The sequence below is a fragment of the Trifolium pratense genome, linkage group LG6 (assembly GCF_020283565.1).
Source record: "Trifolium pratense cultivar HEN17-A07 linkage group LG6, ARS_RC_1.1, whole genome shotgun sequence".
NCBI classification, from domain to species: domain Eukaryota; kingdom Viridiplantae; phylum Streptophyta; class Magnoliopsida; order Fabales; family Fabaceae; genus Trifolium; species Trifolium pratense.
Window position 1 is genome coordinate 13227776 of NC_060064.1, and position 14188 is coordinate 13241963.

The following is a 14188-nucleotide window of genomic DNA, read 5'->3' on the forward strand; positions in this document are numbered from 1 at the left end:
TCTTACAATAATACTCTACAATGTTACCCCTGTCTAGGGTTCCAATACACTTGCGGTTGGTATTGGTCAAATTATATTCTCCGTTCTTGTCTTTATTTTCAGTCTGTGGGTATCGTCTCCCTGTTTTTTATAAGCCAACTTACTCATACTCTAGATCACTCCATAATATTTACTAGTAATTGTTGCATTCTCATATATTTTTTTTTGATAGGAAACAAACTTTCATTAGAAAAAGGCTGGAAAACAGCCAAACACAATACAATTAGTAGCAGAATTTTCTGCATAATTTGACATAACAGAAGCCTTGGGAGCTGCCCCTACCCAAGTTCTATTTCCCACTAATCTAGCCAAAGAAGCTAAGTTATGAGCATCAATATTTTGATCTCTTCTAACAAACAAGACACTAACATTAGGCAAACTAGACAACAATTCCCTACAATCTTGAGCTACCATCTCAATGGCATCAATCTTCACCTTCTTAGCTATGCAGTTAACCACATTTTCTGCATTAGAAAAAATACAAACAGAGTGCAAACCTTGCTCTCGGACAAACTGGATTGCCCAGCGAACACCCAACGCTTCAGCCATAATTGGATCCACTGCAATGTTATCACACTTGCATGCACTGAAAGTTGTAATTCTGTCATGATTTTTAAGCACAAGTCCCCAAACAGTTGGGTCATTCAAATTGCAGCCAGCATAAAAAAAAACAGAAAAGGATGGTCTTGAGACCGGTGGCGTGACGGCGATCAAAGGAAGAGAAACTCGGCCTCTCCTAGGAGGGTTTGCATCATTAAATTCCTGGACAAAGGACATAGCTTCATCAACCAAACAAACTGGTTCCAACTTGTCTCCTCTAAAAACAACATTGTTTCTAGCAGCCCAAAATTTCCAAAGGATGGTACAAAACAGTTGAGTGCCTAAAGTATCATGACATGTAAGCCAACTCAAAATCCAGTCAAATAAATCAACTTGTAAAGGCATATGAGACCCAAGGTGGGAAGCAAAAAGAGTAAGTTTCATTAAATCACAATGAAGAAATAAGTGATTGGTGGTTTCCACCTCATGATGACACAGAGACACTGCAGATCAAGAGAGATACCTTTTTTATGCAAATTCGCTCGGGTGGGCAGAATGTTTTTGGTGAGCCTCCACATGAAGTTTTTGACCTTGTTAGGAACCGGGGCTTTCCATATTTCCTTCCAAACCTTGTTCTTTCTAGTAACTGAAGGTCCAGGAAGGGACCTCTCCTTCTCATCACAAATAACATGGTAAGCTGAACGCACAGAATAAGCACCATCCTTTTCCCAATTCCAAACTAAAGTGTCAGACGGTAGGCGCAGAGAAAGAGGAATGCTAATAATCTGCTTTGCAGTACCTGAGTCAAAACAAGAATAAATCACGTCCCGCTTCCATTGTTTGGTATCCACGTCAATCAAATCCTTTACAAGAGCATCATCAGATAAAGGACAATTGTTGTTCCTAGAAGAGATTATCTTCATGTCTGGCATCCAAATGTCCTTCCAAATTCTCACTTTCCGGCCGTCACCTATTCTCCAAAGACCACCCTTCTCAACAAGGGTTCGGGCGCTCAGAATACTTCGCCAAGCATAACTAGGTTGATAGCCTTCATTAGCACACATGAAATCACTTTTCAGGTAGTATCTACTTTTGAAAATTTTCTCAAGTAAAGATGATCCTCCGGTAGCTAGTCTCCAACAGTGTTTCCCAAGCAAGGCTTTGTTGAACTCTTCTATACCTCTAAACCCCATGCCACCATCATTTTTAGCTCTAGAGAGTCTCTCCCAACTCATCCAATGAATCTTTCTTTTTTCCTCATTCGACCCCCACCAAAATTTGGCCAACATAGAATTAATATCCTTGCAACATCCCACCGGCATTTTATAACAACTAAGAATGTAGTTAGAAATTGCTTGTGCCACAGCTTTGATTAGTGTCTCTTTACCTGCTCTAGATAAGAATCTCTCTTTCCACCCTTTAACTTTCTTCCACACACGATCCATGACAACGGAAAAGACAACCTTTTTTGACCTCCCAAAAGGAATAGGGAAGCCAAGGTATCTAGACTGAGCCTCCACCGCCTTAGCTCCCATCATGTTGCAGATCATATTTTTATCTTCATTTTGCACATTTCGGCTAAAGGAGGCCTCAGACTTGTCAAGGTTCACAACTTGACCAGAAGCTTGTTGATATACTTGTAGGATGGAGAGAATCTTCGTTGCTTCATGACTGTTAGCTCTAGTGAAAAGTAAGCTATCATCAGCAAGAAAAGATGTGACAATTGCGGCGCTGACCTCGCCACTTTGATACCATGGATTTCCTTTTCTCTTGCTGCTTTGTGAAATAAACCAGAAAGAACATCAGCACACAAAATAAACAAATATGGTGAGAGTGGGTCTCCTTGACGCAAACCCCGCTCAGGCTGAAAAGAGGGGCTGGGTTGACCATTTATAAGAATTTGATAAGACACTGAGGAAATACATCTCATAATCAACTCAACTACTCTGACCGGGTACCCCATGGATGCTAGGACATGCTGCACAAAGGGCCATTCTATACGATCATAAGCCTTAGACATATCAAGTTTTAGGGCCATAACTCCTTTCTTCCCTTTCCTCTTCTTTTTCAACCAATGAAAGCATTCCATGGCTATTAGAGCATTATCCGTGATCAACCTTCCTTGGACAAAAGCGCTTTGTTCTATATCAATCACATCCGGGAGGGTAAGCTTGAGTCTATTGGCAATAGTTTTGGTAACAATCTTCATAACCACATTACACAAACTTATCGGACGAAAGTCTTTCGGAGATGTCAGGTTTTTGCCCTTTGGGATGAGAACCAAGAAAGTTTTGTTAATGTCACGGGGGTCCCCATTCTGGTTCAAGATACTAAGAGCTAAATTTTGGACTTCTACACCCACAATGTGCCAATACTTTTGGTAAAATAAAGCCGGAAGGCCATCAGGCCCGGGGGCCTTTAGGGGATGCATCTGATCAATAGCTTCTTTAATTTCTTCCCTTGAAAAATCCGTCTCACACCAGGCCTTATGCTCTTCAGAAAGTTTCCCTTGAACCACCTCACACGTTGCTTCAATATTAGATGGGTTTGAAGAGGTAAACAAATCTTCGAAATAGTTAATGAGGACTCTCTCTACATTTTGATCACCCCTCCACCACACACCATCTTCATCTTTTATTTTCTTCATCTCATTCACTTTCGATCTTTGGCTCGCCTTGTTATGAAAAAATTTCGTATTTTGATCACCATCTTTAAGCCAAACCGCTCTGCTCCTTTGTCTCCACATAGTTTCCTGCCGCTTTAAGAGTTCACCATGATGCTTCTCAAGTGCTTTAAATCTTGTAAGATCCTCTGCTGTTTCAGCCCACAATCTCAGATCCTTCAACTTCCCCTCAACACTTTCAAGCTCTTTTTTAATAGTGCCCAGATTATGATCTTGAAATTCAGCCCCTAAAGTTTGAATGCCCTCCAACTTCTTAGTGCACGAGGTGTCTCCAATGTGTCAATTCCTTCGTATTAACTCTTCACATTGTCTCTCCTTTGTCCAGCTCTCCTCAAATTTAAAGAGTCTTTGTCTCCTTCTTTTGTTCCAAACAGTAGGTAGTTCCAAACAAATAAGCACAGCAGCATGATCAGAGCCAAATCTAGGGAGATGACATACCTTAATGGGTGAGAAACGGTTGATGAAGCCTTCATTTCCCAATGCCCTGTCCAGCCTAGACTGAATATTTTCATCCTCCTCTCTACCATTTGTCCACGTGAAGGGATATCCTTCAAACCCCAGATCGTTTAGATGACATTCAGCAACAGTGTGTCTTCCTAGTGCAAGCTGACCTTGGCTCCGGATGTTACCTCCTTGTTTTTCTTGAGAGTCCAAAATATCATTTAGATCGCCACAACATAACCAATTACCCGCTACTTGGCTGGCCAAAGAACTAATGAGCTGCCATGTTTTCTTCTTATTATGTTCTTCCGGAAAACCATAGATGCCGGTTAAGCTCCAAGCCTCCCCCGTTTCCTCGTCATCACAAAAACCATGAATGTGGTTTAGAGAATATGAGTTTATTGTGATACTCAAATGCTCCATCCACATGAGAGATATTCCACCTGCCCTATCACGACCAGAGCCTCTACAATCAACTGATAAACAATTCTTGAAGCCCAATTTATTTCTAATATTATCCACTTCAAAAGCTTTCAACCTTGTCTCCATGAGGAAGACAATTTGGGGATTTTCAATACGGGTGAGCCTTAACAAGGCTCGAACTGCCTGAGGATTCCCCAACCCCCGACAGTTCCAACTTAGGATTTTCATGGTTCCTGGCGGTGTTGGTCCTCCAACACCACCAATCTAGATGATACAGTGTAGTCTTCCACCTCCACATCTCCTTTCTTCTTTTTTTCCCTCCTTAACATATCTGCTAGAGTGTCTTCTGTCGCCCTTGCCTCCACCAGAGATCTCTTTCCACCCTTCTTTTCCGCTAACTTGGCTGGTTGTTTATTCCTAGGCTTGCTTACCTTATGTCGCACCCATTTCTTTTTAGCTTTGGATGATTGTTTGTCCTCCACTGAAATGTGCACAATAGAAATAGTCACCGCCCCTAGAGATTCTGCAACGCCTTTGACATCTTTATGCACACTCCCTACTTTCTCCACCACCCCTTCCATAGCTTCATTATGATTCTTTTCATTGGTTTTCAGTGGGATTTCAGTCCCACTTGTAGCATTTTGTTGATCCACTTCCTCCTCATTAGCCTTTGCAGTACCTGAGCTTTGACCTTTGCTATTACTAGTTGATGTGAAAAGGCTCTTGCTGCATGTGCCAGAGCTAGTCTCCTTCTTTACTTCATAGAAAACTTTCGGAAGAGGTGAGGCCCGCAGCCACGGCCCAAAAGCTTGGTCTTTTTTCTCCAGTTCACTATAGGCATCTGTGTCGTGGTCATCTACTTCTTCACAATCACGCATCTGGTGACCTATTCTTCCGCAGGCAAAACAGAAATTGGGTAGTCGTTCATACTTGTAATCCACCCATATATCTTTTCCTTGGAAGCTGAGTTTTGATCCCCGCTTGAGTGGTTTTCGCAAATCCATGGATACCCGGATTCTTAGAAATTTTCCCATCCTATTGCAGTCCTTCATGTCCATCTCTTCAAAAGTTCCCAAGATGTTGCCTAGCTTTTTGGCCATTCCTTCAGATCGTAGCTTCAATGGAAGGTCATAGACCCTTACCCAAAAGGAAACACGATCCATTTCAAGTTCTGAGGGTTGTTCATTACCGGAAATACGATTCAGGATGAGCAAATTCCTGTCAAAACTCCACGGCCCAGTTTTCCACACCAGCTCCGCCTCCTTCTTCGTAGCAAACTTAAACAGAAAGAGGTTCTTGTTGAGGTCTTGAATGTCCACCGGATTCCTACAACGCCATGCTTGAGTCATCGTTTGCTTGAAGGCTCGAATGTTGTAAGGGTTCTCGGTCCAGATCTTACCGACGAGAGTCGGCTGAAACTCTCATCATCGTTACACATCTCATCAGCTTCCACCAGAATAGCTTCGTCCTCATCTACTGGTCTTTTTGAACTACTTCATTCCATGATTTCTGTTCAAACAGATTCGAGCTACAGTACCTCTCTAGAGAGAAAAAAACACCGAAACACCAAAAGAAATTGGGGAAAATATCTAGTAGTGACACTAGAGAGTAAACCAAAACATGATGGGGTAGATCCAGATCTGACTGGTATGGATCCAGGAGGGCCTGGGATGAGCCACCACGTAACCTAGCAGAGCCTTGGTTGGGGGAAATTAAAATTACATGAAGTGAGGTTTTCAATATTGTTACATTCTCATAGCTTTACCTCTTCCAGCCTTAATTTTGAGAAGCCAAGATACACGCACTCTAAATTGTTGCCTAACCTTTGTCAAATCATCGGAGTTGGATCTAAATTCTAAACCACAAGGTTTCTACTATCTTAAAGCAACCTCATCCATACTAGGCAAGTATATTTCGTTTCTTGAATAGGTAGGTAACCTGAATTAAGCTAAATATAGCTTTTCACATTTATGGAAATTAACATATAATAATATTACAATCCAATAACATTTGTTTTTGTGCAACACATTCAATTTAATTACAGATACAAGTGAATAAAAACGAGCACACCTCTAGCTAAAAGACACCAACTCCTAAACTACATAAACATACAACTCTTGATATGTAACATGTATATATATGTATATATGGCTTACAAGTTGCAATCCTTCAGCAGCAACAGAGAAAACGGAAGAACTTCTTGAGTAGCCAAATCACAAAGCGGCAGAATAATATGAGAACCAGCAAAACAATCAAGGTTCCCCAAAAATATCCATAATAAAGTACGATGTGATATAAAGTTCCATCAAGTGGGTCCAGTATCATCCAAATAGAAATCACATAGGCACCAACTGTGCAAAATACTGAGACACAAGTTACAATTATAAGCAACCACATAAAAAACTTGTTACGAAGAGGAAATCCACATATTAGTAACACAATTATTGTTTGAGAAGCAGAGAAAGATATTGTACATAAAAGTATAAAAAGTTCATATTTAAACTTATGGTTGCTATCATTATCACCAAAGGCTAAAACTGAAGTACCAGCTTAGCTTTACATATTTTATTAGGAGCACAACCATCTTCAGGTTTTGTGTTTGATTGCCAAACACCCCCTGGTGGATTAATTGCAATTTGGAAAGTTAAGGATCCAATTACTGTGGCTACCACCATTAGAGAACCTCTCATTTGTTCCAAATAATTTCCTTGATTCTTTTCATACCTATTAGCAGCCCATGATCCTGGTAATAGTTGTCCACCATTCTGAACCACAACACCCTCCATTGTTTTTGTGCTTAGGTAGTTGTTTTCTTCTAAGTTGGTGATGATTGATGAATGATTATGTATAGGAATTATGTGGTCAAATAGTTATAGGAATAGCAAAAATAATGCATTTTCAGAGCACCTTCTCCTAAGTTGAACATTGGCTTGGGTCAACATTGTAGGATATTTTATATCTTAATTTATTTTAAACATTATTTTATATTATTATATATGTTAATTATTATTAAATTTCTTTTGACCAAGTAATGTATATTACTAAATGCATAGTGATGGTGCAAGTTTTCTTTTATTTTTCATATTGTAACGTTTTATGCTAATCATAATCCTAATAACTAGGCTTTATGGTAATAATTTTTCAAGAGTATCCAAGGACTTTGTGGTTATAAGAAAGGTACCATGAAGAAGAAGCAAAAGATATATAACAAATTATATTACTAAAATAATAATACTAAGTTCCCATGAGCATCCAAAAGGAGTTCGTTGAGGCCTTGCTAATTCACGTGCAGTGCTAGCAAGATGTGACTGTTGTATCCTGGAGGGTATTAGCTATGAGGCCAACTGCACCGGTAACTTACCTGTGGCGGCGAAATACTCTTAAGCCCAGTGCATTTGCACGCCTCAGTCAAAATCGATAAGCTTTTCTTCTTCTCTAATTTATTTTATTATTAGTCATATTTATTTGTTCTAATATTTCTTTGATTTATTATTATTGAAATAATTCTATGTCTAATATTTTTCCAACAATCTTAAGAGTAGTTCGTTTTGAATTGGCATAGAATTATTATTATAAAGTATATTTGTTACTAATTCTATTTTGTGATTTGTTTATACTGGTGTTAATGCAATGATTGGCGTGACATGTTGTGGGCAATATACCTGGAGCTTGGTGAACTTTTTCTATAGGAAAATGGTGAATAAGTTTCTGAAAGTTGTACCTACTTATATATTTTATCCATGTTCTATCTATTCTACCTTATTTAATTTTCTTTGTTCAAGGATGATTTATTTGTGTTACCATGTCTTGATGTTTGAGTGCTATTAATATTTCCACCGAAAAGCATTTCATGTCATGTCTTTGCTTAAGAGAATGTTATGGATGCAAGCATCAGTATAATTGAAAAGTGATACAATTTATTGATATGTGCACACACTTGTGGTTTTGAATATCGCTGTCGTCTTTCAATAAAATAGAGAGCTATGGTTTTGTTAAACATGGTTTGTTAATTTTAAAAGCTGTGTAGCTATAGATTGATGTGTGTTCATCCTTGTTGATTGCATATTATAATATGGTGATAAATTTTTCATTGGTATTCTTTACCGGTTTTAATATTATTTACTTTCGATAGTTTAATTAATTTAATTGTGCAAAATTGATAATAAATTTACGGTTGAAATTTTATTGAGTAGAAATTAAATTGATGTTCACTTGAATTTGTGTAAAATATATTTTAATGTCGAGGCATATTCATATTGCAGAATTTAAGTTAATGTGTATATATCAAAAGCATTGTTTGATAAATTTTTATTTTATCGTGAAAGATTATTTTGCTTATTTATTATGTGAAAATTGATATATGACTTTTATAACTGAAAAAGTGAAATTTTGTGGGTATAAAATTTATTGATATGTGTATTTCAATTTGTGTAAAATGGTTTTTGATGTGGGGGTTTATGCCATATTGTCAAAATTTATTTTGTACTTATAATTGAGAAGTTTAATGGATAAGTTTTTCTAGTGTATGTTCGAGTCAATATAAATTGATGTAAAGTTTATATATCTTTATGGTACTTGGTAGTTCACTATTTATATTGTTCGCTAATTGTTATTCAAGTGATGCAGTAGTATTTGTTGCCACCGGAGATGTAAATTTGTATAGGTGTTGGAACTTGAAAGCAAATTGAGGAGATATTTTACTGAGAAATTTCATGACCTGAATATGTGATAGAAAAGATGTCGTTTAAAAAATATTCTAAGTAGACTTGAATATGATTGTGACTCATGAAATATTTTAGAAATACCATAAACTATAATATGGTATATTGTGGATTATCCATTGTATTAAAATAATACAATGATGTTTAGTGAAATTTGTTTATATGAAAAATATTTGTGTGAATTAATTTCTCCAATGTGGGGGTTTGTCGCTTGGAATTCTTTCAAGTAGACTTGGATAAATAATTCGCTTGGAAAATTAATTCTACCAAATGTGGGGGTGTTGTCACTTGGAAATTCTCAAGTAGACTGGTACAAATAAATCTAAATATAGATTGAATTTCTCCTTTTGTGAGAATATTGTTGCTTAGAATTTATCTAAGTAAACCTATGATAATATATCATGAATGTATATTCGGAAATAAATGAGATACTAACTAAGAGACGTCTTAGTCAATGTATAATTTTGTGAAACAGCTGTTGAATTACTAAATAAAGGATCCTGTGATAATCCCACTGAGCAAGAAACTAGTGGATGATATATACATCGAGGGGGGATGGATTTATGTCCACTACAAAAATTGAAAGTGATGGTAACCCAACATAGATTGTGAAAATTCGCAAGGTTATGTTCATATGGGTAAGAACAAGTCACTTGTCAATTTGAGAAGGCACTATCCAATTTCTATTTGAGTTCATCCCTATGGTGTAGTATGGTGTAGGATAGTGTATACTACAGCGTTGGAGGTTGAGTTTATTCTCTTAATGAATCTATAGCTCATGAATGAGTGGTGTGCTTGACTGTGGTGTACACTTGATAGATTCACCTATATGAGTGTTGAGGTGGGGCCGCCTTTATGAAAGCTTGGGCAGACTTTCTAGAGCCACTCATGAAATCCAGGTATAGGTGCAAGGCCAAAATGCACCAAACCGCGTTGAACAACTTTGGACGAAAGATCAATGTGAGTGATGAAGTCACTGTTTCACATACGGAATGAGGTTCATAGAGGTTATAATCTCACCGACATTCTAGTGGATCAAATTTCATTTGCTCTATGTGCTAGTTCATAGTCCAAAAGACACTAGTGCTTATGCGTTGATTTTTCACGCTCTTGGGAACACCTAAAACTTAAAATCTAAAACTTTAAAATAAATTGTGGGGGATTGTAGGATATTTTATATCTTAATTTATTTTAAACATTATTTTATATTATTATATATGTTAATTATTATTAAATTTCTTTTGACCAAGTAATGTATATTACTAAATGCATAGTGATGGTGCAAGTTTTCTTTTATTTTTCATATTGTAACGTTTTATGCTAATCATAATCCTAATAACTAGGCTTTATGGTAATAATTTTTCAAGAGTATCCAAGGACTTTGTGGTTATAAGAAAGGTACCATGAAGAAGAAGCAAAAGATATATAACAAATTATATTACTAAAATAATAATACTAAGTTCCCATGAGCATCCAAAAGGAGTTCGTTGAGGCCTTGCTAATTCACGTGCAGTGCTAGCAAGATGTGACTGTTGTATCCTGGAGGGTATTAGCTATGAGGCCAACTGCACCGGTAACTTACCTGTGGCGGCGAAATACTCTTAAGCCCAGTGCATTTGCACGCCTCAGTCAAAATCGATAAGCTTTTCTTCTTCTCTAATTTATTTTATTATTAGTCATATTTATTTGTTCTAATATTTCTTTGATTTATTATTATTGAAATAATTCTATGTCTAATATTTTTCCAACAAACATAAATCAATATTTTATTATATGTTGTAGTAATCGACTAGACGGAATGATACTTACCCACCCATTGAATGGCTGTTATAAAAAACCAACCCATTGAATAAGTAACTTAATTGAATAAGTAACTTAACCGGACGGCGTAATGATTTGTAATAAACTCTGCATTATATATATATATATATATATATATATATATATATATATATATATATATATAGGGGAGGGATCAAATTACACAGGTGTAACATTTGAGTAATGTTTGAGTAATGTTACACCGCTCAATAACGCTTTAACGAATACAAATTTTACAAAATCTACCGTTTGATTGAAAGTTTATATTGTATAGATCATCTATGTTAAGTTTTATAAAAATCTAAAATCGTTTGATATGTTATTGAGATAGATCAAGATTAACGGTATTCGATAAAAGCGCATAAACCATTAATCTTAACCGGTCTCAATAACATGTCAAACGATTTTAGATTTTTGTAAAACTTAACATGGATGATTTATACGATATAAGTTTTCAATCCAATGGTGGATTTTATAAAATTTGTATTCGTTAAAGTGTTATTGAGCGGTGTAACATTACTCAAACGTTACACCAGTGTAATTTGATCCCTCCCCATATATATATATATATACACGCACGAGGTCAGGATCAAATAACACCAATGTGTCAAACTTAATAATATGACATCTCCGATAATTCTTTATCGTATAATCGTCTTACAAAATCGACAGATGGATTGAAATATATTATAATATAGATCATATCTATAGTATATGACATTAGTCGGAAATCATTTGCTCATTCACAACTCCCTCCATTTTTTTTTGAGTAATCAGTCAATTTAGTCCCTAAACTATCACTCTCTCACCAACTTAGTCCCTAAACTATTAAAACCAACTAAAAGGTCCCTAAACTATATTCACATCCTTCAATTTAGTCCCTAAACTATTTTCCATCCATCAATTTAGTCCACCGTTATATTTTCCTTTAACTGTTCTTTAAAACCCTAAAATCCAAAAGCTACTTTTACTCTTATATCTCTCTTCTCGACCAACTCTCTCAAATCATCTCAATCTGAAAACCCTAGAGCCACCTATACGGTCCAATTCCGGTTGTCGTCGTTGTTTTAAGGTACGTTTTTCACTGTTTTTCGTTCTAACTTTTATAAATTTGTAAGGGTTTATTCTCACTTGTTAATTTTCAGGAATGAAATTTGTGTTTTTTAGTCCAATGAACCATGTTGTTTTAGCTTGAACCAAATTTGTTTTAGCGTGAACCATGTTGTTGTTGCTTCCTTTTTGGCTTATTCATGTTGCTGCTATTTTGAAGCTTTTGTATCTCTTATATTATTACCATCTATATTATTGTTTATGTTGCTTTGTGGTCCTAATTTGTTTAAGTATTATAGTGGTCCTAATTTGTTTCTTTTTTATGCAATTGCCTCTCTATAGTGGTCCTATTCTGATCCTTGTTTTGTCTCCTCAATGTTTTCTCAATTTGTGCTCCTTGTTAATACTATACATTATATTATATTAGATGGCTGAAAGTGATGATGATACAAGTGATGGAGGAAGGTTCTCTTATCACTCAGAAGAACTTAGAGGGCCTATTAGTTCATCTGATGAAGAGAATGAATCAGTGAGAGTTATATATCCACAATTCAATGCTGAAGCTCAATTTGGGGAAGTTAGGTTGGCTGTAGAGATGGAGTTTGCAACTTTGGCTGAATTTAAAAAAGCTGTGAAAGACTATACCATCCATATTGGAAGACAAATCAAATGGATAAAGAATGACAAGGTAAGAGCAAGAGCAAAGTGTGTGTTTGAGCATTGCAAATGGGAGATACTTTGTTCGCGTAGTAGTATAACAAATAGCTTTCAAATCAAGACTTTTGAAAATACAACTCACTCATGCCCAGGAACATTCACGAATAGTCAGGCTGATAGAAAGTGGGTTATTGAGAAGTTGGAATTGAGATTGAGACAACAGCCGTCTCTTAGCCATAGTGAGGCTTATTACTTGATGAAAGAGGATTATAATCTACATTTGGAGGATAGTATGATTTATAGATCACTTAAACAAGCAAAACAAAATGTCGAGGGATCTGAAATTGATCAGTATGCTAAGCTATGGGACTATTGCCATGAGTTATTATCCCAGAATCCAGGTTCAACGGTGAAAATGAGCACTATACCACAACAAGAAGGGCCGCCAATATTTCACCGATTGTATATATGTTTTGGTGCTAGTAAAAGAGGGTTCAAGGAAGGCTGCAGACCTATAATTGGATTGGATGGTTGTTTTTTAAAGGGTTATTTTGGAGTACAATTGTTGACTGCTGTCGGCGGAGATGCAAACAACCACATTTTTGTCATTGCATATGCTGTAGTTGATGTCGAAAATAAAGACTATTTATTTAGAGACTATTTGTTTTAATAGTTATTTGATTTAGCAGTAATGATTTAGCAGTGTTGTTACTATTTTGTTGTTTTTTAAGATAGTTTAGGGACTAAATTGAAGTATTTTTTATAGTTTAGGGACTACTAACAGTCACTTAACGGAAAAGTTAACCGAGGAACTAAATTGAAGGATGTGAATATAGTTTAGGGACCTTTTAGTTGGTTTTAATAGTTTAGGGACTAAATTGAAGGATGTGAATATAGTTTAGGGACCTTTTAGTTGGTTTTAATAGTTTAGGGACTAAGTTGGTGAGAGAGTGATAGTTTAGGGACTAAATTGACTGATTACTCTTTTTTTTTCTTTGCCTAGCTAGTTTTTTTTTCCTTTAAGTTGTGATGAATGAATGAGAATTTGATCAAAAGGATACTTTTTCGCCTATTACTAAGTCGAATTTTTGTTCGTCTGTTTGTCTATAGTTTTTACCGTGCGGTGACCCTTTTATCAACTAGACATTATCTGGAGGTGGAGGAGGAAATCTATATGAAGCAAGATACGTGTGTTTGTTGCTTAAAGTGATTAAGGTCATGTTTGTATGTTGTAAAATTTATTACTATGGTAGCATAATTTGGGAAGTTTAGCAAAATTATTTGACAATTTGAGATGATTTTGTTGTGAAGCAGATTATCCTGTATTATTTGAGTAGTCATCGTTGAACTAACAAATTCAGTTTTTGATAGCATCAGTTCCCCTGAGCCTGAGTTTGAATCTCGGATACTCCACTTATTCATCTTAAGGGCCCGTTTGGTGCACAGGATAATAGACATGATAGAATAACTGTATCATATCATGCCGCAATCCAGTGTTTGGTGATACAACAGGATATGATAAGTTAATCCTGAAGCTTATCCTATCCTGTCTCTCTAGTTATAATTCTTATCCTGAATTTGAGCTGGGTTACCAGCATGATAGGATAAGAAGAAAAAAAAATTACTGATTTATTTTATAAAATATATTTTAAAATACATAAAATAAAATTAATAAAATATAAATAATAAAATAATTAATTTTTAAATATATATGATTTTCTCACAAGGGTAATTTTGTAATTTATATTTTCTAAAAAATCAAAATTTTACTAAAATTACAATATTTTAAAGTAAAATGATTATTAAAAAATTG

General features: G+C 35.9%; 3 protein-coding genes and 1 pseudogene across 3 annotated transcripts; 1 reads left to right on the plus strand and 3 right to left on the minus strand.

Annotated features, from left to right (window-relative positions):
* Positions 1-225: 225 nt before the first annotated feature.
* On the minus strand, positions 226-4354 carry LOC123891764. Its single transcript, XM_045941661.1, has 4 exons — positions 3701-4354; positions 2538-3511; positions 1103-2352; positions 226-920 (listed from the first exon to the last, which is right to left on the minus strand). The coding sequence occupies exons 1-4, from the start codon at positions 4352-4354 to the stop codon at positions 226-228; spliced, it is 3573 nt and encodes a 1190-aa protein (XP_045797617.1).
* On the minus strand, positions 4351-5475 carry LOC123891765. Its single transcript, XM_045941662.1, has one exon. The coding sequence runs from the start codon at positions 5473-5475 to the stop codon at positions 4351-4353; it is 1125 nt and encodes a 374-aa protein (XP_045797618.1).
* A 538-nt stretch (positions 5476-6013) lies between these two features.
* Positions 6014-7035, minus strand: LOC123891249 (annotated as a pseudogene).
* A 4593-nt stretch (positions 7036-11628) lies between these two features.
* LOC123891766 lies at positions 11629-13045 on the plus strand. Its single transcript, XM_045941663.1, has 2 exons — positions 11629-11740; positions 12146-13045. The coding sequence occupies exon 2, from the start codon at positions 12146-12148 to the stop codon at positions 13043-13045; it is 900 nt and encodes a 299-aa protein (XP_045797619.1). The 5' UTR covers positions 11629-11740.
* The last annotated feature ends 1143 nt before the right edge of the window (positions 13046-14188 follow it).

What these genes read in the sequence shown, in the direction of transcription:
- LOC123891764 (XM_045941661.1), bottom strand. Translation starts at nt 4,354, where the DNA reads ATGAAAATCCTAAGTTGGAACTGTCGGGGGTTGGGGAATCCTCAGGCA. An exon ending in ACCGTTTCTCACCCATTAAG is followed by an intron (nt 3,512 to 3,700) that starts GTATGTCATCTC and finishes TGCACTAAGAAG; the next exon opens with TTGGAGGGCATTCAAACTTT. An exon ending in CATGTCCTAGCATCCATGGG is followed by an intron (nt 2,353 to 2,537) that starts GTACCCGGTCAG and finishes TTCACAAAGCAG; the next exon opens with CAAGAGAAAAGGAAATCCAT.
- LOC123891765 (XM_045941662.1), bottom strand. Translation starts at nt 5,475, where the DNA reads ATGACTCAAGCATGGCGTTGTAGGAATCCGGTGGACATTCAAGACCTC.
- LOC123891766 (XM_045941663.1), top strand. Translation starts at nt 12,146, where the DNA reads ATGGCTGAAAGTGATGATGATACAAGTGATGGAGGAAGGTTCTCTTAT.